This window comes from Octodon degus, unplaced genomic scaffold, assembly GCF_000260255.1.
Source record: "Octodon degus isolate 3935 unplaced genomic scaffold, OctDeg1.0 scaffold00048, whole genome shotgun sequence".
Taxonomy (NCBI): Eukaryota; Metazoa; Chordata; class Mammalia; order Rodentia; family Octodontidae; genus Octodon; species Octodon degus.
Window position 1 is genome coordinate 5083550 of NW_004524624.1, and position 23711 is coordinate 5107260.

Genomic DNA, 23711 nt, shown 5'->3' on the forward strand with positions numbered 1-23711 from the left:
ATTGTATTCTTCCCCTCTCTGGGTCTTTGTTTCCCTGTGAAAGTGACCTTCAGCTCCCACAACCCTCAGAAGCCACAGTCACCTGACTAGCAAGCCAGGCCCCCTGCAGGGTGCACCTTGGCTGTCCCAGCTAGCATTGACCTGCTGCTGTGTCAGCATAGTTTCAGCGGGGGCACCAAGTGAGCAGGCAGTGCCCCAACTGCCCCCGCTCTGGCCCAGAACCAAGGTCCCAGTGTATCCTGTGTCCAGCTCATACCTCTTCTCTAGCCTTTGTGGGGAAAGACAAGAGATGGGGAGCAAAATTGTCTCTTAGAGCTTGGAGTCCTATGGGTTCAGGTCTCATGGTTGTTCTCAGGAAGTTGTACCTGATCTCTTAGTCTGCATCTTTCATAAAATTAGGTGTTAGGGTGTTTGTTTGTTTTTGAGACAAGTCTTGCTATATAGTTCAGGATCTTTGAATTCATTATGTAGCCCATTGTGATCCCCCTGCCTCAAATAACTGAGTGCTTGGATTACAGGCATGCACCTTGATATTCGGCTTACAATGGTATATCTGAAAATTGCTTAACAAATAAGCCTGAGTGCTGGCAAAGTCCCACAGAAGCATCCATGCGTGAGCCTGGATTAGTTACTTCCCTTCCTGCAAACCTGCTTTCATCTCACCTGCTTGTTTGTTGTGATAATGAAGATGGGATAAAAGATGCCTCACATCCATTTTGGGGAACTCAGTATATGTGAGTTCCTACCCTGTAGGAGCTGACTTCTTTTTTTCTTTTCTCTTTCTTTTCTTTTCTCTTTCTTCTTTCTTTCTTTCTTTCTTTCTTTCTTTCTTTCTTTCTTTCTTTCTTTCTTTCTTTCTTCTTTCTTCTTTCTTTCTTTCTTTTTTGCTCTGAATGCCCTCAGGCATGGTTTGTCTGGCTGGAGTGTTGTGGGAGTCGAACTACAGCAACCTGAGGCTCACAGCTTTGTGGAAGCAGCCACTTAAAGAACTGAGCTATGGCCAGGCCCCCTCTTTCTTTCTTTCTTTCTTTCTTTCTTTCTTTCTTTCTTTCTTATGGGGTCTTGCTATGTAGTTCAGGCTGGTCCTTAAATCATTATGTAGCCCAAGCTGTCCTTGAACTTAAAGCAATCCTCCTGCCTCAGTCTCCCAAGTGCTCGGATTATAGGCATTTGCCACCACAATAGCCAAGGAGTCTACTTCTACGAAGCTCTTCACTTGGCCTTGACCAACTTTTCCCAAGGAGCAGTCTCTTTGGCCTCTAGGGCTAACAGCCATCATTGTTGGGTCTACAGAAATAGGGGATGGGTGAAAGCTGGGTTTGGTCTGCAGGATCTGCCTGTCAGCATCAGGGAAGTAGCCATCTCTCACTTGGTGCAATGTCCCCACCTCTCTATCCTGAGATAGATAAAGGGGTGTCTCTTTTCACAGGGGTTCCCAGGAAGTCTGAAGAAAGTTCTGTGGCTGCTCAGAGAAAGGCCATGACTTCTCCCTCCTCTCACCCTAATCTCACACAGCAACCCTAGTGCTGCGCAGTCCGCTGTCAAGACTCCTGATGACCCATTGTCCCTGTATGCTCCGCTGAGACCATCAGAGACTGCTGGGGTGGTCAGTGAATCAGGACTTATGTGGTCGCAGATCTTAGAAACAAACACACATGCCCAGAAAGTGTTTGGTTGACTAAGAAGAAAGTCTACAAATGGTCAATTTTAGGTATTTTCAGAATCTCTCAGTCCTATTCTCCTGTGCTGGCTTCATTCCTGTGCTGTCTCTTCTTGAAGGTCATTTGCACAAATCCCTAGGAGGTGGTAAAAAATGACCAGGACTGAGATTTTGATCGGAACAACTAAAGTCAGAGGAGCATACAGAACCCAACCCTGACTTGCTGGAAGAATGGAGTATCTGATGGGCCTGGATCACCAGCTCACCTAGCAGTTTATGCCTCAAGCCAGATAACATAGGCTGAATGGGCAGAAGGTAGAAGCTGGAAGAGGAAGGCAAAGCAGACCAGAAAACTTCAGTGGTCTATCACACCAATTTTAAGGAGGAAGAAGAATTGGTTGGATGAGAAGAGAGATAGTAGGGGAGTCCCACTAGAGGGGTCAGTAGGTGTAGCCTGAGTTGACTGAGGCAGGCAGGATTCTCCCTCACATCCTCAGAGGAGGCTCTCCGAAAGCTCTTTCTTCTGTGGCAGTACTTACCTCTCTGGGTTGGGACAAGTTGGGACAGGTTGGGGGCCCTCCTCCTGGAAGGTCCTCCTTGCTTCCCTCCCTTTGGAGAGTCCTAACTTCCCTATCTACCTGGAGACAGGAAAACTCACCCAGTCACAGCAAGTATGTGTGAGAATCTGCCCCCCAAAACCACTAGTGTCCTCATATAGGCCTTTTCTGTTTTGTTTTGTTTTGTCTTGTCTTATTTTGTTTGAGACAGTCTTACTATATAGTTCAGGCTGGCCTCGAACTCGCTATGTAGTTCAGGGTGGCCCCAAACTCACAATCATCCTGCCTCAACTTCTCAAGTGCTAGGATTAAGGCATGTGCCACCATGCCTAACCCCCATATAAGCCTTTGATGCATCCAAATGAGCCCCAACTTAGGTGTGTAAAGACGCACTCGGGCCTAGATAGAAGCAGAGAACAGCAGCCAGAATGATGACCGGGGCACAGCCGCAGGGGAGGGAGCAGCAGTCTCTCTCTTATGCACTCCTCTGCCCCTGTGTTCTGTGCAGTCAGGAAAAGAGATTCTGAAAACAGGAAGTCAAGAGGTACATCCTGAAGTCCGTGCGAACTTCCTGGCACTCACTTTGGTGATAGAGGCAGTGTGGTTTGTCATAGGGGGTGGGGAGCAGAGCAGAGTGACACACAAGGAACACACCTCATGGCAGAATAATAATAATAATTATAATAATAACATCATACACCCAGGACAAGCCCAGCTGCCCCAAGCCAACTGCAAAATCCATATGTACAATAGAGTCTCTGTGGGCATAGGAAGGGGCTACCCACCTGCACCCCTAAGCCTTAATCTCATCCACTCCCTAAGGAGGGGCCAGCCCCTCCTTTTGCCCCCTGCTGAAACTTGGCACAGGCTGGGGAGGCTGGCACTGCCCATGCCACCCCTCCATGATGGGCACAGCTGCACCAAGGAGTAGGGCCACACCCTCCTGGTGCCTGCTGCAGACAGATGGGTGAGCATCTGAGAGACCAGGTGGTGGCAGCTGTGGGACATGGCTCCTCTGAGTCACCCTCCTCCTGGCTCTTCCTGTGGGCCTGCCCATGGCAGGAAATGGCCAGGGACACTCATGGCACAGACAGGGCATGCAGAGCGGACCCATGGCATGCTTGGCCCGCCAGGTGCCATACAGCCAGCCTGGGCTGTGAATAAAGTGTCAGAAGGCTGAGTGGGTAGTGGAATCTGAGGGGCTCCCCCTGGGCTGGGTAGCTGATTTGGTCTGTAGTGGAGCCTCTGGGGAGTTGGGCTGTTGGGCAGGCAGCTGTAGAAATTCTGGAAGTACCAGGTCCTCTTTTCGAAGAAGGCCCCTCTGGTCATGGGCCCCACAGCTCTGCACCCGGTTCAGCAGCTCTACCAGGCCTGAGGGCAGCCACAGAGTCATAAGGCCCACCCTCCTCACACTGCCTCTGCTAGCCTACCTCAGTCTGGTTGCCTTACTATGACCGTAGCCTCCTGACCTCAGCCCCTGTGACTGCTGTGGCCCTTATCCAAGCCCTTCTTGTCCTCCAATTGTAGCGGCCTCAGGCTGTCTGGTTCCAGGGCCAAAGGCACTCAGGTCACTGCTTTAGCTAAAGTTTCTCTGATGCTTCTGCACTTCCCTAGTCCCTCTGGTCCCCAGTCCCCACCATTCCCGCGATGTACCTTCAATGTCACAAGTCTGCCGTTTCCCAGTGGTACTACTGGGCACCTCCAGAAGAGAACTGGGGAGCTGTGGAGAGAGATGAGTGGCCTTGTCCTGGGCCCTAGGAGGGTCTCCCTGCAAGAACATGGGTTAGTCACAGCCAGGAGATGGAGGAAAACTAGCAGGTGGACAAAGGCATCCTGGGACTCTTGCTTACCGGGCTGGAGGAGGGGGATATATTACTGGCTCCACTGATCTTTGCACCTGTGACAGAATGCCACTGTTGTTGTCTGCCTCTTGCCTAGACCCCCATCCTCCTGGGCCAGAGCCATACCCAGATATCAAATTTTAGGTCAGTGACCCTACCTGCAGGGGTGTCCAAGACCAGTCTCTGGGCGGCCACTGAGCTCACTAGCTTCTCTAGATCCAGCAGTTGCTTCTCACCTGGCTGTGGGGAGAGGTCAGCAGCTTTTGGGATAGGTAACCAGCTCCCTGCCACCCAGAACCACCCCTGGCCAGCTGCCCCTTGGCTCACCCGGTGCAGAGCCACCTGTTCCAGGCTGAGGCCATGCTTTGCCAGGATGGGCTGCAGAGCTTCCTGCAGTCGCTTAGTGGGTTTTGCAGAAATCCGCACCACGCGCTCCAGCACTGCCAGCTCGAGCCTGCACAGGACCCCTAGGCTGCAGAGGGGCAGAGGGCCAGCTCCCCTCTCCCATAGCCCTCCCAGGCAGGCCCAGGGTGTGCAGGAATGAAACCAGAAAAGTAAAACTGGCTTGGGGTGGGATTTGAGCCCGGGAGTAGAGTCTGAGGGAAGCTGGGAGACCCACATGCAGAACCAAACCAAAGCAGTGTACGACTCCAGACCCAGCCAAGGAGTGCAACACTCACTCGAAGGTGACCCTGTTCTCCAGCCGCACTTCCTGGTCTGCCAGCACTGTACAATCCTGATCCAGGACCAGGGGTTTCTGCAGACACCAGGGCAGGTCTAAGAATCCCTCCCTCCACCCTAAGCCTGAACTACATAGAGAGACTCTGTTTCAAAAATGCAAAAAGAGGGCTGGTGAGATGGCTCAGTGGTCTAAAGCACCTACTTAGAACAAGCTTAGCAAAGCACATGGACTGAGGTTCAATCCCCCAGCACCACATGCCAGCCAGCCCTGCCCTCTGGTGGGCTGAGCTGGCCACACACACACACACACACACACACACACACACACACAAATAAAATTTAAAAAAAGCAAAAAGAGTGGCAAGAATGCTGAAGGAAGCTCAGAAGGACTAGAGTTGTGAGATACAGAAGGATGGGGGGCATGAAATGGCCTGATGGAGAGCTATGGTAGGAGCCAGGCTTAGGTCCTTGATCACTGGTCACATCTGCCTCCTGAACAGCTGCTCCTGTCTCTCAGTCATGGGAAATCCAACCAGACCAGTTAGCTAAGTCTCCTTCCTCATTGCCCTCCTGTGGACAGCCACCCAGGACTTGTCCCTTTTTTTTAAACACAGGTCTGTCTCTCCATCCCCTCTTTGCTAAGGATATTCCTTGTCTTTTCACTGTAGAAAAGGTGCCCATCCCCTCAGACTGCTGTGCAGCCAGAGAGACGTGAAGTACTGGCATGGTATGTGGAGCACACTAGGTACATAAACAGTCATGGTAATCGTGCCCACCGTCCAGAGGCCTCACTGTCTGTGCCAGCTCTGGGAGGTGGTGAGAGGGAGGGGAAAAGCCTCTTCCAGACAGTGAGCCTGTGCTGTGCAGCAGAGACAGGTGGAGCGTGGGTGGCAAAGTTATATTTAGCAGGTATGAATGCCCATCTGGGCTGCTGGCGACTGCTCTGGAGCCTTGAGAGAGTGAGCATGGTGCCTCCCCCTACTACCCTCATATTCCCATGCCCCAGGCTCCTAAACAGGGCCTACACATCTCCACCTCCAGTCCTTTGCTTAAGCTGTTCCCTCTGCCCAGAATGTCTTCTGCCACAGCTCTGCCAGGTAGATTCCTTCCTGTCCTCACCAATTTTTGCTTCTTCCATTAAGCCTTCCAGACACCAGCCAGAAATGCCAACCTTCCCCCCAAGAAACTTCTACTGGGAGTTTGATTCCTCCTCCCCAACCACCTCTTGCCTGGCTCACCTCCAGATTGTGGGCATGGAAAGCAGAGCCTGGGTCTGCGTCCTGCTCACCCACTCGGCAGGGCCTTAGGGCTGGACTACTAGGTGAATGAAGCCCTGGTGGCCTGCGTGGAAGGCAGTAGTGTTCCTTCAGATCCCCTGCCTGGAGGGTTCCATTTAAAGAGATTTTCCCCTAATTACCTCTTGAAAGTTTAATTCTAGGTTGTACCTAGAGGAAAGGTGTTCAGTGGTCAGGTACAGTTGAATGACTCTGGTGGCAGAAGAGGTTAGGGAAATTTTAAAGGGATGACAGTCTGAATCTAGGGAGCAATGACGAAAATCCCAGATTTATTAGTGACTTTTTCTGGGCTTTACCTCCCTAAGACCATCAATATGGGACACTAATGAAGCTGCACTTTAGGATGGGTATGAAAGGGAGGGATTTTTGTGGAATATAGGTGGATGTTCAAGTTTGAATAATGAGTTGGTGCTGGGGCTGATTTAGAATCAGGCGTAGGGCTAAGGTGGGTTGTGGGGCTGTGCTGCAGGCTGGGGTTAGGAAGAGGGTGAGGACAGAGAAAAGGGCTGGGTCAGTAGAACTGGTGCAGGATGGAGTCAAGTCAGGATCAGGAAGGTCAGACTTAGGGCCAGGTCAGCATCATACCTGCTCATTGCCCACCAGGTAGACTTTGATGTCAGGTAGGGAGAGGCCTCGCTTCTCACAGATGCCTGCCAGCATGTCACGGATGGTGAGACCAGGTCGAGCCAGGGCCAAGGAAGCTGTGCCGTCAGGCAGGTACACACAGCAGTACCTCCCAGGCTGGCTTTCAGTCTCACCCTCGGTGCTCCCAAGGCTCTTTCGGTGGCTCTGGCTCTGGCAGGAGTGGAGGGAGGGTGTGGGTGTACATGCAAAGGCATGCAGTCAGCACATGGAGGCAGGTAAGCTGGCTGGGGCACACACATACAAGGACACACCTGGAAGCAGGCAAAGATGTGTCCTGTGGGAACATGGGTGTACACAACCAAGTGTGTGCACAGGTTCTCCCACTGACATCTACACACATGTTGTGGCTACCTGCGACCTGCACATGCACATACAGCTGCTAGAAGGGGATGCGTGCCCAGGACACTCATGAGAAAGAAAAAGAGGGTGAAGGTTTGGCTCCATAGGACGAGCTAGAAATGGAAGTGAGGTCAGCAGCTGAGAAGGGCAAGCACCACATAAAGGGCAAGGAATGGTCCTCATCCACAATGTACTTTGTTTCCCCAGGCTCACCTCAGATTTGTTGCTGATGAAAGCAAGGAAGCCGAGGTCCAGACTGGCTGAGGAATTGAGGGAGCCCTGAGATTCTCGGCGCAAGGCCAAGTGTGTGGACTTGCTGTCCAGCTCTAGAGGAAGAGGCACAATGAGCAGGCACAACCTCCTGCTCCTCACCCATCCTCCACAGAGGTCTCGCCCCCGCGTCTGCTGGGCCTTGTTCCAAGCCCTCCAGCAGGGGCCATGTGGTGTGGGTCCCTGAAAAGTTGCTACCATGGGAGACTCCCAAGCTTTTAGAGTCTAGCCTGGGAGCAGAACCACCTAGGGATATGAGATGGTCTCAGGGAGTGGCATTTCTTTTCTGTTTTTACAGGCTTACCAACTGGATAGGTCATAGAGGAAGGGGCATTCCCAAAGCACCTCTGTGGCCCCCTCCTGCCCTCACCTTTGCGGAAGGATTTGCGGAGTGGGCGGCCGCCGTGACCCTCAGGTAGTGGCAGCTGCCCCAATTCCTCCACGCCCAAGGGCAGCGACTTCCCAGGCTTCAGTTTCGGCTTCTATGGGTATAGAGAAGGGGGCTGGGGTCTCACCTCCACATAGGTCCATCACAGGCTGACACCTCATATCTTGTTCTCTTGCAGATCGACCTCTGGACTCCCGTCCCCACCGCCCCTAGTCCTCACCTTCCGTGTGGTATCCGGGCTACCGAGGCTCGAAGAGCCAGGTTCTCTTAAGGGGCGCCCCTCGGCCTCTGCCAGTAGACACTCTCGGTAGAGCGGCGATTTGACGAAGCGTGCATAGCTGTCGAATTTCATCAGGTTGAAGATCTGCAAGGCAGGTGGAGAAGTGTCGAGCCGCCTTGCTGCCATGCCTGTGGGGCTGCCCCCTACCTCAGCCGAAGGATGCAACCTCTTCTCCACTCCCATCCCAGCTCTAGCGGTAAGCTCCAGGTAGAAGCCCCGCCCCCAATTCTTGGCCCCGCCCCTAGCCCAGCTAGGTCTTCTACTTAGGTCCTCAGCCTCTGGTGCTGCGCTCTGGCCAGCTCTGCTACTGAGTTGCCCCTTCCCTCTGGCCCCGGGATCTGACACCACCTCTACTCCCTTGCTCCCTCTTTCAAAGTCACTCTCTTGGCAAAGGATGCGCCCTTGGCACAGCTCACCTGAAGTTGCTGCGCCCGAAACATATCCGGCCGGGGCTGAGCCAGCACCTCCTCGCCCAGCCAGGCCTGTCTGTCGATGTTCACCGGGCTCAGTGCCTGGCTGGACAGGAACTCCTGGTAGATGTTGCGGGCCTCCTGAGCTAGCTGAGGAGGAGTGGCAGGAAGAGGTCGGGCACCGTCCAGCCAGGTCCGTGCCTCTGCTACACCCCCCTTTCCGCACCTGCTCGGTGTCGCTGGCTGGAATCTGCTGGAAGCGCTCACAAGCCTTCCAGAAAGTCACGTTCTCCGCGCTGAACTCCTTCTTCAGGAATTCCTGGAGGCAAGGAGGGGAAGGTGGCCAGCTACAGGCTGAATCTGGGGATGTGTTCAAGGAAATAGGGACCCACAAGGGCCAAGAGACCAGAGAGACAGAGACAGACAGGCACGTGGTACCCGATCTGGGAGAGAAGCTGAGAAGCTGGAATGAGGACAAAGAGAAGGAAGAAGAGGGAGCAGCCAGAGGACAGGAGGAGTGCCAGAGAAGGTCTAGATGGGCTTGAAGAGAGAGGACCCCCATGCTGGCCAGTCTGAAGTTCCATCCCTGCCTTCACACACACACACACACACACACACACACACACACACACACACACAGAGCTCCTCCCAAGGCAGTGGCATCTGCATCTGCCACCTGCCCTTCCCACCCCAACCCCCATCCCATGGCTTACAGTGAAGTAAGCAAGGCCCAGTGGGTCTTGCAGCAGGCGCTCAAAGGACAAGGCCCAGCCAGCCACAGGCTGCTCCTCGGTGGGGAAGGGGCTGCTGGGCCCACTGGGGAGACTGTGGATGCTGAGGGAACTGCCTCGGCCCTCGCCCTGGCCCTGGGACCCCGCTGGGTTGCTCAGCTCTGCAAGAGGATGGACAAGTGGGGGTGAGCCATGTTTCTCTCCCAGCCTCTGCCCAACTGCACCTCCAGTGGGCATCCACATCGCAGGTACCATCTCCATGCACTCCCACCTCCCTTTTCCCTCTCCCCCTCCAGTCCTTCTCCACACGTTGTCACTTACCTCCATCTGAAACAGCCAGAACCTACAAGAGACCGAAGGAGAAAGTCAGAGCAGAGCCCTATGAGTAATTTCAGGGTATAGTTCTGGGCCCAGCCTCCGCAGAAAAGAGCTGGCACTGTATACCCTCCACTTGAACAGACATGTAGGGTGTCACCAGCCACTCACTGCTTGGTCAGGGTGTTGGTCACCTTTTTTCCATCATGTGTAAATGACTGAGCTGGGACTTATGCCAGGTACTTTTGGTGGCACCATCCCCATCAGCCCCAGCCCCTGCCAGGTGAGCCCAAGTATACACTGCAGACTTTAATCCTGTTTCTGTCACTGCGTGACTTTCGGCAAATTCATTTGCTCATTGGTTTCCATCTGTAAATAGGGGATGGAGATAAGAATAGCAACTTCCTGCCTAACCTAGCACTGTTGTGAGAATCCAATCAATTTGCTATATTTATAGCATACAGAGCAGTGACCAGCATGTGGTAAAGTCTCTATCAATGCTTGCTGTTGCCTTTGAGGAAGGAAAGGTGTTTCTGTAGCCAATGATCTCCTTATCACAAGGGCTGGGATGCAGGTTCTTCCACAGTCCCCCCACCCCGCCACCTTGGAGAGGCAGAGAATGCTCCCCACCCCAGCACAAGGGACTGAACCCAAAGCTGTTGCACTCAGGTAATTCCCCAGTTCCCTATTCTGAGATAGGGTCTTGAACTTAAAATTCTCCTGTCCCATCATGCTCACTTAGGATGTTATTTTCATAGTATGGAGCAGTAGCTCTTAAATTTTGCCATAGAGTGACCAGAAAGAGCCCACATCCAGAAAGTCAGGGTCCGCAGATCCAGGACGGAGCCCAAGGCTTTTATTCTAACAAGCACCAGAAGCTGCTGATGCTGCAGTCCGGGAAGCACTCTAGTGGCAGACTGCTGTACAGGCCGACTCCATCCTCCCCCACCGCACACACTAATGCAGTCTTCTCTGGGAATTCCAACCATTAATGAAGCAGAAAAAACCTCTTCTTGACATGAGTCTTGCAGTGCCTTCTCTTGATTCCCTTCCTACCTTCCTAGCAGTTCCCCTATTTTCCTCATCATCTCCTACTCCTGAGGCTGGCCTCGTCTCCTCAAGGGCTCTGTCCTGGGCCTTTTGTCATACCCTCCCCCCACCAGATCTCCAGCTCTAACCACAAGCAGTCCACTTCCTGCTAACGTCTCCCTCCAAATGTTCCATAAGCCATTCAAACCCTGGGACTCTGAAATGGAAGCCCCTTTTGTCCCCGCAGCCCCAAAGACCCAGAGTACTGAGCTAGCTAGCCTGCATTCCATCTTTCACCCATCACCTGGGCTCCTAGCACCAGAGCTTGAGTCATCCCCAATTTCCTCCTCCTTCTCACCTCCTACATTTCTCACTAGGCCCTGTCACAGGATCTTTCATCACCTGTCCCTTCTTTGCATCCCCACTGAAACAGGTCTGGAAACATTTGACCCCAAAAGCCTCTTCTGCCCTGCTCTGTTCCCTACTCCCAACCTAGAAGCGCCCAGGTCACAGCACAGCATGTAGGCCAGACCAAACCTGCAGATAGGAGGATATTATTACCTTGGTGCTCAGATTTTTTTAAGATAAAAGGGGCTTCTGTGACTTAACAATCAAGAGATTTGACATAAAACTAGTTTTCCACATCTTCCTAAAGGCTGTGGTGTTCCAGGTACCCTGGGCTTCTTCCTGGCACGAAACCTTGGCTGGTACTGAGCAGCTGCTGCCTTCCTGAAAAAGGGCTGGCACTCCCTTCAGAGGGCTTTGGGGCCAGCTTGATGCCTCTGTGTTACTTTTGGGGTCTTATACTTCAGGAGCTGCCTCAGTCCAACTGATTTCAAATTTGTGCTGTGTAACCTTTGAAAAGACACTGAATTTCTTTGTGTCTGGGTTTCTTCCTCTCTAAATATTCAACAAATAATGACCCTGACTTGAAAGGATTGCTTCAGTTAAATAAATTAAATAGACATAAAGAACTCTGAACACTATTTGGAACATAGGAATTAAAGGTTCACAAACATTATAACTGTCACTATATCAGTCCTGATGCAATCAATATTGATGATCCTGCTAGCCATTTGAGTTTGCCATCCCTGCCATAGAAGAAAGAACACAGGTGTTGTAGGCCTCGAGACCCAGACTCAAAGCTGAGCCCTGACTTTTTCTAGTTTTATCACATTGGGTTTCTCCCGGAGCCCCATCTCTCATCTGGAGCATGAGGTAAACAGTTGCTGAGCAGGAGAGAAAGTTTTCACAGAGGCTGAACGTGGGATGGCTCCTTCCAGGGTACGCCGCGCCCTACACGCCCTCCCTTGCCCTACCTTTGTGCTCCCACAGGTGACCCCTGTCATTAGTCACCCCCCACAACAAAGGTCAGCACTCCCACCGCTATGTAGAAAGCCTGACTCAGGGACAGGGGGCAGGGGAGGCAGCTTCGAGGGAGGGACATGAGGAAGCCCTCAACAAGGCTGAAGATCCCTCTCCAGCCTGCTCTCTCCCCTGGTAGTTTCACCAGCCCGCACCTGCCTGCGCCTTGCCTTGCCAGTGCTGGTCCTCCCCCGGGGTGCTTGCAGCTGTGTTCCCAGCTTCAGAGATGCTGTCACCAACCTCCTCTCCCCCATTTCACTGGAAATCATCACCCTCCCTCTCAGCTGTGGCTGCCTGGCTATGCCCCCCTCAGGCACCCTTCATACCCTGGAGTCTCTGTCTTGTTGGTCACCCCTGAATTAACCTCTGCTTTGTCTCCTGAGCAGAGCATGGCGAAAGGAGCTGGGACATAAGCCAGCCCACACTCTAATTTTGTTTGGCTTGTAGAGGTTTTATTTCTACATCATGTTGAATTGAATGTCTGTGTCCTCAAACAGAGATGGATCCCAGGTCCTCTCCAGGACCTACTTCCATCATACCTCTCCTAGTTGTTGCCCATTCCCAGTCCCCATGGGTGTATCTGGCCATTGCCAGGTTATAGCTAGCTCCTCCAGCTTTGCCCATTTTCCTCTCCTCTGTCTCCACTCCTGACTTTACCAACTTTTCCCTTCCTCCACATCCTGACACATTCTTACTTCCTACTTTATTGTTTCCTCTGCCTAAGAATCTACTTTTGCATGTCTCCCCAAAGTGCTCCAAGATCCTGCCCATTGGCAGCAGTCATTCTCTCATTCTCCTTTCCAGCTGTGCCTATGCCCACCCAGGTCTGGGTCTCTCCCCTGCCAGGCTAGCAGCTGGAGGACAGGCCTGGCTGTGGGGAGGGAATGCGTATGAACTCTGTACTCCAGAGGCACTGGTTTCCTTCTTTGAACCAGTGTTCCTAAGAGCCCTCATGGTCCTGGTCTAACATTCCAAAGGCCCAAGTTCTTCATTCTTCATACCATACAAAATTCTGTGCCCCTGATGCCTCACTAGCTATGGATCCCATAGTTGAAACTGAGCTGTCTGTATGGACAGAAATCTAGAGCTGGGAGGAGTAGGAATGCAGGCCATGTCCTGTTCTGCCATCTATGGACAAATACCTTCCTTTTCCTGAGCCTCAGTTTCCTCCAGGGTAGCACGGGGCTCTGCATTCCCAATTTCTTAGGGCTGCTGTGAAGCACAGTTGAATGAGGACCCGCCGCACCCTGCATGCGCCCTATGGAAGCACCAGGCATGCTTGGGCGGCAGCCCATCTCAACACTGGGATGTGACATGTCGTCTCCCCCAATGAACAGCAGATGCATACAGGTGGGTGCAGATGCTTGCTTCCTGGGGTTCTGCCCTGCACAGGCCCAGGGAGGTTGTGTTTTTTTCTTTTTTTTTTTTTTTCTTCAGCCTTTGGTTTGCCTCAAGAAGTTGTGTGGAGCAGGGCTGGCCTTGCCTTTTCTCTGCCTGCTTGAGGAGAAGTTGGTGAGGGAATAGAAGAAAAGGGGAAGAAAGAGTGAGGAAGGGTGTGGTGGCCAGTGACACTCCTGCTCTGAGGTCAGGCTTCAGCTAGCCATGCTTTGTTCTTAGGAAATGAGCCGTGGGAGTGTCACTGCAACCTGAAGATAGTGTGGAGATGATGAGGCCCCAAATGTCCTGAGTTCCAACTGTGTGAGAGATACTCTCTGGTGGCCCACATCCACAGTGTCATTCCATCCTTACATCTTCATCCTCTGCAGCAGGTATATTATCCCCATTTTACAGATTAGGAAACTGAGACCCAAAGAAGTCACACAGTTGGCAAATGACAGGCACCAGGCTGTAGGCAAACATCCCCAATGAGCATCTGGAAGCTTCTGCCTCATGGAGAATGAAATGAGAAAATGGTGCAAGTGCCCAGAACAGAAAATGCTCAAGAAATTACTATTGCTTGGAGGTTTGACCTCCAAGCTGTTTCCTAATCTGTAAAATGGGGGTAATATACCTGCTGCAGAGGATAAAGATGCAAGAATGGAATGACACTGTGGATGTGGGCCACCAGAGAGTATCTCTCACACAGTTGGAACTCAGGACATTTGGGGCCTCATCATCTCCACACTATCTTTCCTTTCCACCTGAGCCTGCCTTGTGGAGCTGATTTCTATCCTCTCCTTCTGCTTCTGCTTCTGCTTCTGCTTCTCCTTCTGCTTCTGCTTCTCCTTCTCTTTTTCTTCCTCCTCCTCTTCCTCCACCTCCCCCCCACCTGCCTGCCTCTCTCCCTCTGGAGACTGAACCCAGGGCCTTTACCCTGAGATGCATCCTCAGCCATCTTTTATTCTTCATTCTGAAACAGGGTCTTGCTGAGTTGCCTATCTGAGTTTGAACTTGCTATCCTCCTGCCTCAGCCTCCCAGGGTGCTGGGATTAACTGTGTGTGCTACCCTGTCCTGCACCTTTAGGCCCTCTCTAAAGACATTCTATAGTGGAGTGCATGGTCCTGAGCCAAAAATCAAGTAAACAGGGAAATATGTGGATTTGCTCCCCAGAATTTCTTGCCAAAAGAGATATACTAAATGGGTCCCATGACAGTGACAGAATGTAACAAGTACCCCTTTAGAAGCTTCCCTTTGGGGAATGTCTCTCTACACCCACTCTGCACTTTTCCACACACAGATCTCTTTCCAGGCCATTCCACCCTCTCCCTACATTCTCTTTAAGGACCATCTTCTCTGTGGCTGTAGTTAGTAAAGTTAGAATTTGCCAGGCCCCCTCAGGCTTTCTCTATCCCTGACCTGCATGCAGTTCTTCCCTGAAACAGAATTTCATTTTAGGATTTTTAAAAAAATTTTAGTATTTTTGGGCATGTGTTTTGCATTGCCAGCCTTGGAGCTGCTGGAGTGGGGAGGGGCTAGGCTGATGGGGCTGAGTCTTCAGTGTCCAGCTAGGATACATACAGCACAGACCAGAAGGAGGAGTTGTTGAATGAATGAGTGAGTGCACAAATGAAGTGGCAGTGGAGCCATATGGAGACAGCTCTGGGAGGATGCTGGGAGCTGTCTCTAAGTGACAGGTTTCATTGCAGCTGCTCGACAAGCTGAGCGGCAGAAAGACAAGGCTGACAAGTGAAGCTGCCTCACAGGGAATGAAAGAGGATGAGAGATGGGGGCAGTAGGAGGAAGGGGAGCACAGAGCAAGGCAGTGGTGGGAGGGGCACAGTACAAGGGCTGATCCTTCTCCTCCACAGCTGGCCTCATCATTTATTCCTCTCAGCCTCCCTTGGAGATCATTCCTGGAAGAAACCACATACTCGACCCACAGGTGTCTCTTCATTCACGTTCCTGTCAGAGTCATCAGTGCCTGTTCACCCTTCCCTTGCCCTAGCCAAGCATGGCCTTAGAAAGCTGCCCAGTGGCCAGCAAAAAGTGACTCAGAGAGTTACTGAGAGATGCTGAGGCATCTCAGGGGGCTAAACAGGAATAGGACAGGGTTAAGGTGGCCTCCCTACTTAGTATGATTTTTGCATTGAGATGTCGGGCTGATGCAGGAGAGACAGGGGTTAGGGCTCTCTCCCAGCCCCTTCAGCTCCCCTGCAGCTCCAGGCATTGCTCTGAAGCATCTATCCAGCTGCCCTGCCATGGATGTGGGGCTGGTCCTCCCTGGCTTTGTGGGCTGGACCCTTGGGAAAGGGTAAGTTAAGCATCATGCCTCTGGGCGTCATGGGCTAGAAAACAAAACACTTGAGTTCTTCCTGAACTTGCAAAGTTAGCTGGTGGTACAGATAGTGAGATGGAGGGGCTGAGGTGGCTTAGGAGGATTTGCCTTTCTCCTACCCAGCTAGCCTGAAGCTGGGAAAAAGCGATGCTGGAAGGAGAGATAGAGATAGGTTTTGGGAATTGGAGGTAGGAGTGGAGATAGGGATAGCTCAGCTTCTTGGTGGAGGGCAGGAGAACTTTAAGATGGGCTAAAAATCTCGGGAATATCAGGCTGGCATTTGTGCAGCCCTGACAAGGATTCACGGACCTCTTATTTAATCATCCCATTTAGTTATCTCAGTAGACTGTGATCCCTTCCACTCTCCACATTTTACAGAGGAAGACCCCTTGCAGTAAGGAACAGAAGAATTGGAACTGGAACCCAGGTTGCTCTGAATCCTTTGGCTTGTCTAATGGTGCTAGACTGGGACGGGGAAGGGGTGAATGACGGGTTTCCTTCCAGGGGTTGTTCAGAGGGGGCTATGCCAAGTGAGTCAGAACCCTGCTCTGTCTGCTAAATAAATGAGATAAACCAGACTCTCCAGTAGCAGCTTGGGTCAGGAGTTGAGAAGCCAGGGAGAGGTTGCAGAGGCTAAAGTGGAAGGAGCTTAGTGTTTAGCTACCTCTGCTCTTCCTGAAGGCTGAGAAACAGAATACACAGGAGCTGTACACCCTGGCCTGACTTTTCTGACATGTCCTATACTGCCCAAAGGACACTAGTTCTAGCAGGAACCCTCCAGAGTTGGTCAAGCTAGAGTAAGAGCTGCCCTTAACCTGACCTTGGGCACCCAGGGTGTAGAGTGAGGAGGGGAGGGAAAAGACTGAATAAGTTGGGGTGCTAGGGACATGGTGGAGATGGACAGGGTCTAGGGGCATAGCAGCTTTCCCTGCTATTCTGAGAAGTAGGTAGCCCAAGGTGAGGCCAGTAGTAGGCAAAGGAGCAGAGGATCCAGATAATACACTGGACCACAAGCCCGTACCCACTTTGCTCTGGTCTCATACCCCTGGGTTACACCAGGCTCCTATTGAGGCTGTCTGGCAAGATTCATAGAATGAAGGCACTGGATTCCACTGCCTGCAGCAGTCTTTGCCCAATTTCTCCCACCCATTGGCAGCCATGAACTCTTGTTTGGTCCTGCCGGGTGTGTCTCCTGGGCTCCACCCTGGGTGTACCCACCCTTCCTCGTGGCCCTGGCCCAGAGCCCACACTCACCATGCGCCCGTTGGGGACACCCAGGTGCTTGGGTTTTCCTGGCATGCCGCTGTTGATCTTGGGTCCCCGCCTCGGGGGCAGCCCACCATGGGGACCGTGGGTAGCGCTGGTCAGAGCGTGCACAGTAGCAGGCAGGCAGCAGAGAGAGCCTGTCTTCTCCTGCGGGCCCTCACATCCTGAAACACTAGCTCACTACCTCTTTTCTCTGCCACAGGAAGTGTCTCTATAGAAACCAAACCACAGAAAGAAGCAAGGTCTAAGAGAGCGAACGCCTCTTCCTACACACACACACACACACACACACACACACACACGCCACCAACGCACCCTTGGCAGCACCCCAAGGAGGTACCAACACACAGCAGAGGCCTCCCTGTGCCCAGTGAAGAGCCCATCCTTGTCTGGTTTTGCTAGGGAGCTGTGAAGTCTTGTCTGAGCACACAGAAATACACGGGCACACAAATAGGCACCTTTGTGTTTGACACTCAGGCAGAGTTTCCTATGCATATGTACACACGTGCATTGGCCCTACATATCTGCATATGTACCTTATTCAGCAGTTATTTCATCCCTGCTGTGTGCCAGGTATGTCCCTTCCCTGGGCAGTTGTACATGTTCAGAGTTTCTACCCCTAATTCTAGACAGCTGGAATTCCTGTGCCCAGATGTGCAGATAGGTGGACTCAGGTGTGCATGGCACAAACACAAGAGCTCTACTCCAGAAGGAGTACCTGGGCACTCAGTCCTGTGCATGCATAGTTTCTTTGACAGACACATGTGACAGCAACACCTGCACACAGATGTGCGTACTCAGACCCCTCACTGATGTGTGTAGTCAGGTATGCTTGTTCATCTACCTGAGTAGGGGAGCAATCAGGCACAACTATGCCAACAGCCTGTGCACATGCATACTCACTCGCATAGAAATCCCATCTTTTTTTTTTTTTTTTTTGGTGCACTTGGCATGCAGGCATTGTGCCACGGAACTACATCCCCAGCCCTAGAAATCCCATCATGGTATAGCAGCTCAGGCTGCTATAGAATAATACCATAGGCTAAGCAGCTTAAGCAACAAATATGTATTTCTCACAATTCTAAAGACTAGGAAGTCCAACATCACCATGTTGGCAGATTCTGTCTCATAAAGTCTCTTCCTCGTTTGCAGATTTCCATTGTTTTGCTATGTCCTCATGTTGCAGACAGCAGAGAGAGAGAGAAGAGGAAACAGGCACCATGCTGTCTCTTCTTATAGGGGCACAGATCCATCATAAGTGATCTCTACTCATGACCTGATTACTCCCAAAGACGTCATCTCTAATACATATCTCTAAATACCATCATATTGTGGCTATTGTGTCAAAATACATAAACTTTAGGGAGACATAAACTGTAGCATAGTAAGTACTGCTAGTCGAAGGATGGCTCCCTATGTGTTATGGGTTGTGTCTAGATGTCCTTCCAGGGTTGGGAGATAGCTCAGTGGCATGCCATGCTGGCCCTGGAACCTTGGGCACACCGTATTGGCCCCAAAACCAGGCATTGGGGTGCACACTTGTAATCCCAGCACTGGGGAGACTGAGACAGGAGGATCACTATGAGTCTGAATTATGTAGCGAAACCTTATACTAAATAAATAAAAGATTAAAATTAAAAGATAATAGATATCCTCCCAAAGCCTTGTGTAGTCTTGGGGAAGAGGTTCTAGATTTTGTGATTTATTCATGGTCCAGTGCTGGGATTATGGGTGTGAGTGCTATACCTGCCTTGGGGCAGGCAGCCTGCATACAGTATAAGGGACAGAAAGAGGCTGGGCTCTCTCTCCTCCCCTTTTTGCTCTTGATACTTTTGGTATTTTCCACAGCCATGAACTGTTTGTTCCTTACCATGCCACCCTGCCTTGGAGCCAGCTGAGTATGGATTGAAACATTCACAAAATGTGAGCTAAATAAACCTTTTCCTCTTTAATTTGGGTATTTGGTATTTTGTCTCAGTAATGAGAAAAAAGTAACCAAGACACTACCTTCACACCTAACCTAGCCCCAGATGATCTCAGGTCACTTAGCCAGAATCCTCAGGTGGCCTTCTTCTTATACATACATGTGATTTATATTTTATTCTAAACATAGGGTTACTTACAGACATCAAGTCACCCACCAGTCTGGATTGGATATACTCCTTTTATAGAGTCAAGACACCTACTTCTCCACAAGGTATCTATGACCCCACTGCCCTCTTCTAAGGCTGTGACCTGAATTTTTTAATAACAAGTCCTCATCACCAATTCATGTCCTAGGCACAAGGCTAAGCTTAATTTTCCAGGCTCCCTTGCATTTAGATGTGGCCATGTGACTAGTTCTCATCAATTGAATGTGAAAGAATGAGATGTGTCCTTTCTGGGTCAAGGCTTTGAAGAACCAGGTTTATATCATGAACCCTCTTAGCAGAATGGATACAGAAGACCACGAGGTCCTGTAGGATTGTGGAGTCATAAAAAAGAAAGCATTTAAATCTGAGCAGTAGTATGTGGAAGCATGTCATTAGCTTTGAACAGTTAGGAGAGCTCTCCAGGAACAAATTCTTTGAGGAGGAAAGCATTGGTAGAGGGGTAGTCCCATTTGCCTCCAGCACATTGTCTTTTTGAGGATAGGTGGACCTGTATTTCCTAATTTTTCTTGAAAAAGCAGAAATCTGGATTTCGGATGGGAATTTTAAGTACCATGACTTACATTAAGTCATACATCAAAATAGCATCAGTACTCTGGCTACAGAGCACCAGTTTGGTTTTTTTTGTTTTTTTGTTTTTTGTTTTTTGGCGGAACCAGGGATTGAACTCAGTCCCTTGCGCTTGCCAGGGAAGAGCTTATTCCACTGAGCCATCTGAGCACCAGTTTTTGATCTCATAATCACAGCCAGTCTTCCTGGACTTTTGAAGGGACCTTCTTGCTGTGCTGGGCACTGTCATTGTTTGGATCTAGATGAATTTCAACCATCACTAGGGTCCCAAGGCAGAATCCATACATGCTTTTCCTGCTTCAACCTGAACTCTGTGAGTTGGGGGTAGTTGAAGACCCCTAAATAACTGGGAATTTAGAGGCTGGGGAGATAGCTCAGTAGAATAAGCCCTTGCCTGGCAAGTGCAAGGACCTGAGTTCAGCCAAAAAAGAAAGAAAGAAAGAAAGAAAGAAAGAAAGAAAGAAAGAAAAGAAAAGGAAAGAAAGAGAAAGAAAGAAAGAAAAGAAAAAAGAAAGAAAGAAAGAAAGAAAGAAAGAAAGAAAGAAAGAAAGAAAGAAAGAAAAGAAAGAAAGAAAGAAAGAAAATTGGGAATTTAGCTTTCAACTAGCGTGGAGCTAGGTGGAGTGGATAAAGCTAGGGTTGGCTTCAAGGCTCTCCCCGGGGGTACCCAGTGAGTTCCAGGCGGCGCGGGGGCAGGGCTCCTGGCTTCCAGTTTCAATTCAAAGCTCCCTTCTCACCTAACTTGTGAAGTTGAGACGCGATTATTGCCCTGGGCCAAGTGGCTGACAGTTTAGTGGTCTTTGCGTGTCCCACCCCCTCAAGCTGCGCATAAAGACTACAAGTTCCAGCATGCCCAGTCAGGAGACGGCGCTCTAGCCGCTTTCGGCGCCTACGATTCTTGCTCCTCAGTGGCTCTGAAGCCTAACGTGCTGTTCCGCGATTGGCTGCAACTCTTGTCGCTTTTAAGAACCCGTTGCTGATGCCGGCCTGCAGGTGCCCTGGCGCCTCCAAGGTGTTGGAACAGTACTCGACCAGGATAAGGGGCTGCCCAGCTAATAAAGATGATGCTCACTCGGCTGTCAGGCTTTGCTTTTTAACTCCTCCGTGACATTGAAGTTGGAGGGCTTCCGGACGGAGGCCATTAGCTAGGACACCCGGAAGGCGGAAGTCCTGGGGCGGAAGTGGCCGAGAGTAGGGGAGAATGGCGGCAGAGGGTTGGTTTTGGCGCTGGGGCTGGGGCCGGCGATGTCCAGGCAGGACTGGGCTTCCCGGCCCCGGCCCTGGCCCCACTACACTTGTACATATTCTGCTGTTGCTGGGACCGGTGGCTGCGGATATAACTGACGGCAACAGTGAACATCTCAAGCGGGAGCATTCGCTCATTAAACCCTACCAAGGTGAGGCCTGGGCCGGGCATGAGCGACGGTTGAGAGTGAGTCTGGACTGGGTTGAAGGAAGGCATGCCCTTTTTCCTGAGCAGAGCGGTCCTGTGGGTTTCCTGCCTCTGACAAGGCCAGTCCTGGCATGACCTCTTACGCACCTGTCTGTGCCCGTCTTTCCGCAGGAGTTGGTTCCAGCTCCATGCCCCTCTGGGACTTCCAAGGCAGCACTATGCTCACGAGCCAGTATGTACGTCTGACCCCTGACGAGCGCAGCAAAGAGGGCTCTATTTGGAACCACCAGGTGAGTGGGCTTTTAGGAGACATAACATAGGCGGTGCAGTGAGCCACTGCTTCTCGTGAGCCAAGACCTGAGCTTGGTTTATCACTTACCATACGTAAGAAGCAATGGATATTGAGTAATTATTCTGTCAGGAACTTGGGTTGAGGCTTTACGTTTTCCTCATTTGATGTCTTCAAAAGCCAGGTGAGTTGAGTAATGCTATCAACCATTTTACTAAGAAGCTAAGGCTTAGAGTTGAATGAACCTTAGCCAAAGTCACATAGCCAGAAAATAATGGTGCTGTTAGGTTGTTTGAAGAACCATCTCAGTGGTGGGAAAAATGAAGCAAACTGGACCTGCACTTGGTATTTTGCTGGGGTTTGGGCATTATCCCATGCTTTATACTAATTCTCAAGCAGACTGCTTGAAATAGGTGCCTTTCATGACCTTATGCAGAGCTAACAGAGCCAGTAAACTACCTAAACAGTATTTAAACTGATGTGTCAGATCTCCAAGTTCAGCAGAGAACTAGAAACACTTGACCTCCTTCCAGGCAGAGAAGAACCCCTTTGTCATTCTTGTCCTCTTCTCCAGTGCTTGGTTGGGGGTCTTTTCATCAGTCTTGTGGCCAGTTTTGATGTTGGTGACTTTTGCCCTTTAGCCTGGGGTGTTACTGGCATGTTGTATGAACAGTGGCCAAGATGAGTTGCCACATAGTGTTTGAGCTAAGGAAATGTAGGTTGGAAAAGGGAATTATTTGGGGGTAGGTCATAGGTTTAGAAGAAATCTGTTTCTTCCCTAGTCTTCTTGATCCAGCCCTTTCCACAATTTGTACCACTGTCCAGGTTTCTGGTTTCCCTCAGCACTCTGCTTTTATGTCCCTTCTGGTTGACTTTCTCATTTAGTTCTGGGAACCCACACTGTCCTTGTGTTGCCTCATCTCTCTTCCTGCCTCATGCTACTACCCTGCTGCTCAAGGCATCTGTACTTTTTTCAGTTCTTGCTGTGATCCTCAGAGCCTGGGGTCTCCTATGAAGGATAACTGCACATTATGTCTGTACAATCTGGCCTCTGATATCTGGCATCTCTAGTCACTCTGTTGATGTTGTTCCAATTTCTCTGCCTGCCTTCTTGCCTCAGGACCTTTGCACTTGTTGTTCTCTCTGTCTGGGACATTACCTCCTGGTTCATCATGCCTACTTGGTTCCTTCTGTTAAGTCTCAGTTCAAGTACCACCCACTCAGTGACTATTTTATTAACTACCTTTACTCCCTCGAATCACATTCTGTCACATAATTCTGTTTTAGGATTCCCCTCACCCCCAGGGTCAGACTCAACGTCTTTGCACGTGCTAGGCAAGTGCTCTGCTCTACCCTACCCTCACTAATTTTTAAATATGACAATATATCTTTATATTTTTCACAGAAAAGAGTTTATTGTAATACTGAGTCTTTTTAAAAAGTGAGTCACAAATAGTATTAGAATTGTTAGAAATGGGTTTAGTTACAAGGAATAGTCCTACCCAAGAAAATGGTTTATGTTTGCAGGTAGCTAATGGCTAGTATTTTCAGTAGCTTGGAGATGTTACAGGACTGAGAACATTCTGTTCTTCTCTTTATCAAATTTTCAGTCTAAAATATAGTTGTCTTGCCTTCCTCTTCCATGTCGCCATTCAGCACCAGAGATCTTCCTTTTGGGCCCTGCTGATACTCCATAAATATTCGGAGTGCCTCTTGTACTTCCTCAACAAAGTTGCTTGGATCTCTCAGAATTTTCTGTTCAGTGTTTCCCAAGAACTATCTTTCCATTCATTGAGCTGAAGAGAGAAGCTTTCTGCATTTCTCTTTTTTTGTCTCCATTCACTTCATATGGGAGAGACACTAAAGTAGTAAACACCCGAGTTCCTGCTGTCTTTTGAAATGTGACATAGCTCAAAGGTGATTGGGACTCCCAGTGTCTGACAGCTGGAGCACAAGACAGAGACTCAGGCACCATCTTAAGGGCGTTTTATATAGAGGCTGCAGGAGGTTTTTTTTTTTTTTTTTTTCCTCTTTGTCCCTAGTAAAAGTTAATATAAAAAAGTCACCTTAATTATAAATATTTAGTGAGGTACATTGGTACACACTTGTGATTTCAGAACTCAGGAGGCCAAGGCAGGAGGATTGTGAGTTAAGGCCAGGCTGAAGTACATAGCAAGACCTTATCTCAAAAAATAAAAACAGTCAGATGTGCATGTCTGTAATCCTAGTACTGGAGGCTAAAGCAGGAGGATGAATGCAAACTCAAGGCCAGCTTGGACTACAAAGTGAGTTCAACGCCAGCTTGAACTGCATATTGAAACCCTGTCTCAGGAAGACAAAAATAAATAAAATAAAATTAATAAAAAGCAGATAGGCATGGTGGTGAGTCCTTGTAATCTCAGCACTTGGGAGGCTGAGGCAGGATTGGTGTGAGTTTGAGGCCAGGCTACGCTACATATTGAAATCCTGTCTCGGGGCTGGTGAGATGGCTCAGTGGTCTAAAGCACCTACTTAGAACAAG

At 50.3% G+C, this 23711-nt stretch overlaps 2 protein-coding genes across 9 annotated transcripts in view; one reads left to right on the forward strand and one right to left on the reverse strand.

The window, feature by feature from the left end:
* Positions 1-2929: 2929 nt before the first annotated feature.
* On the reverse strand, positions 2930-16940 carry Rgs14 (regulator of G protein signaling 14). Of its 8 annotated transcripts, none has more exons than XM_023716362.1 (15): positions 16777-16940; positions 9419-9440; positions 9080-9258; positions 8593-8685; positions 8373-8516; positions 7897-8040; positions 7659-7770; positions 7232-7344; positions 6620-6829; positions 4739-4815; positions 4386-4512; positions 4217-4298; positions 4068-4114; positions 3871-3985; positions 2930-3588 (listed from the first exon to the last, which is right to left on the reverse strand). In XM_023716362.1, the coding sequence occupies exons 1-15, from the start codon at positions 16819-16821 to the stop codon at positions 3386-3388; spliced, it is 1713 nt and encodes a 570-aa protein (XP_023572130.1). In that variant the 5' UTR covers positions 16822-16940; the 3' UTR covers positions 2930-3385. The 8 variants fall into 8 exon arrangements, with proteins under 8 accessions (XP_023572130.1, XP_023572129.1, XP_023572128.1 ...); XM_023716361.1 differs by having other exon boundaries at positions 4401-4530; XM_023716360.1 differs by having other exon boundaries at positions 4386-4530.
* Positions 16941-20520: 3580 nt separating this feature from the next.
* Positions 20521-23711, forward strand: part of Lman2 (lectin, mannose binding 2) — a 15291-nt gene continuing 12100 nt past the window's right edge. The window contains exons 1-2 of the mRNA XM_004632277.3: positions 20521-20905; positions 21073-21191. Of these exons, the coding sequence (XP_004632334.1) occupies positions 20710-20905; positions 21073-21191 (315 nt within the window). The 5' untranslated portion in view covers positions 20521-20709. The remainder of the gene's footprint in view (positions 20906-21072; positions 21192-23711) is intronic.

Excerpts from the sequence above, each read along its gene's own strand:
- Rgs14 (XM_023716357.1), bottom strand. The coding sequence starts at position 16,821 with ATGCCAGGAAAACCCAAGCACCTGGGTGTCCCCAACGGGCGCATG. Across the intron at positions 8,517-8,592 it reads CAGCCAGCGACACCGAGCAG|CTAGCTCAGGAGGCCCGCAA; the intron begins GTGCGGAAAGGG and ends ACTCCTCCTCAG. Across the intron at positions 4,816-6,619 it reads ACCTGGTGGGCAATGAGCAG|AAACCCCTGGTCCTGGATCA; the intron begins GTATGATGCTGA and ends TGGTGTCTGCAG.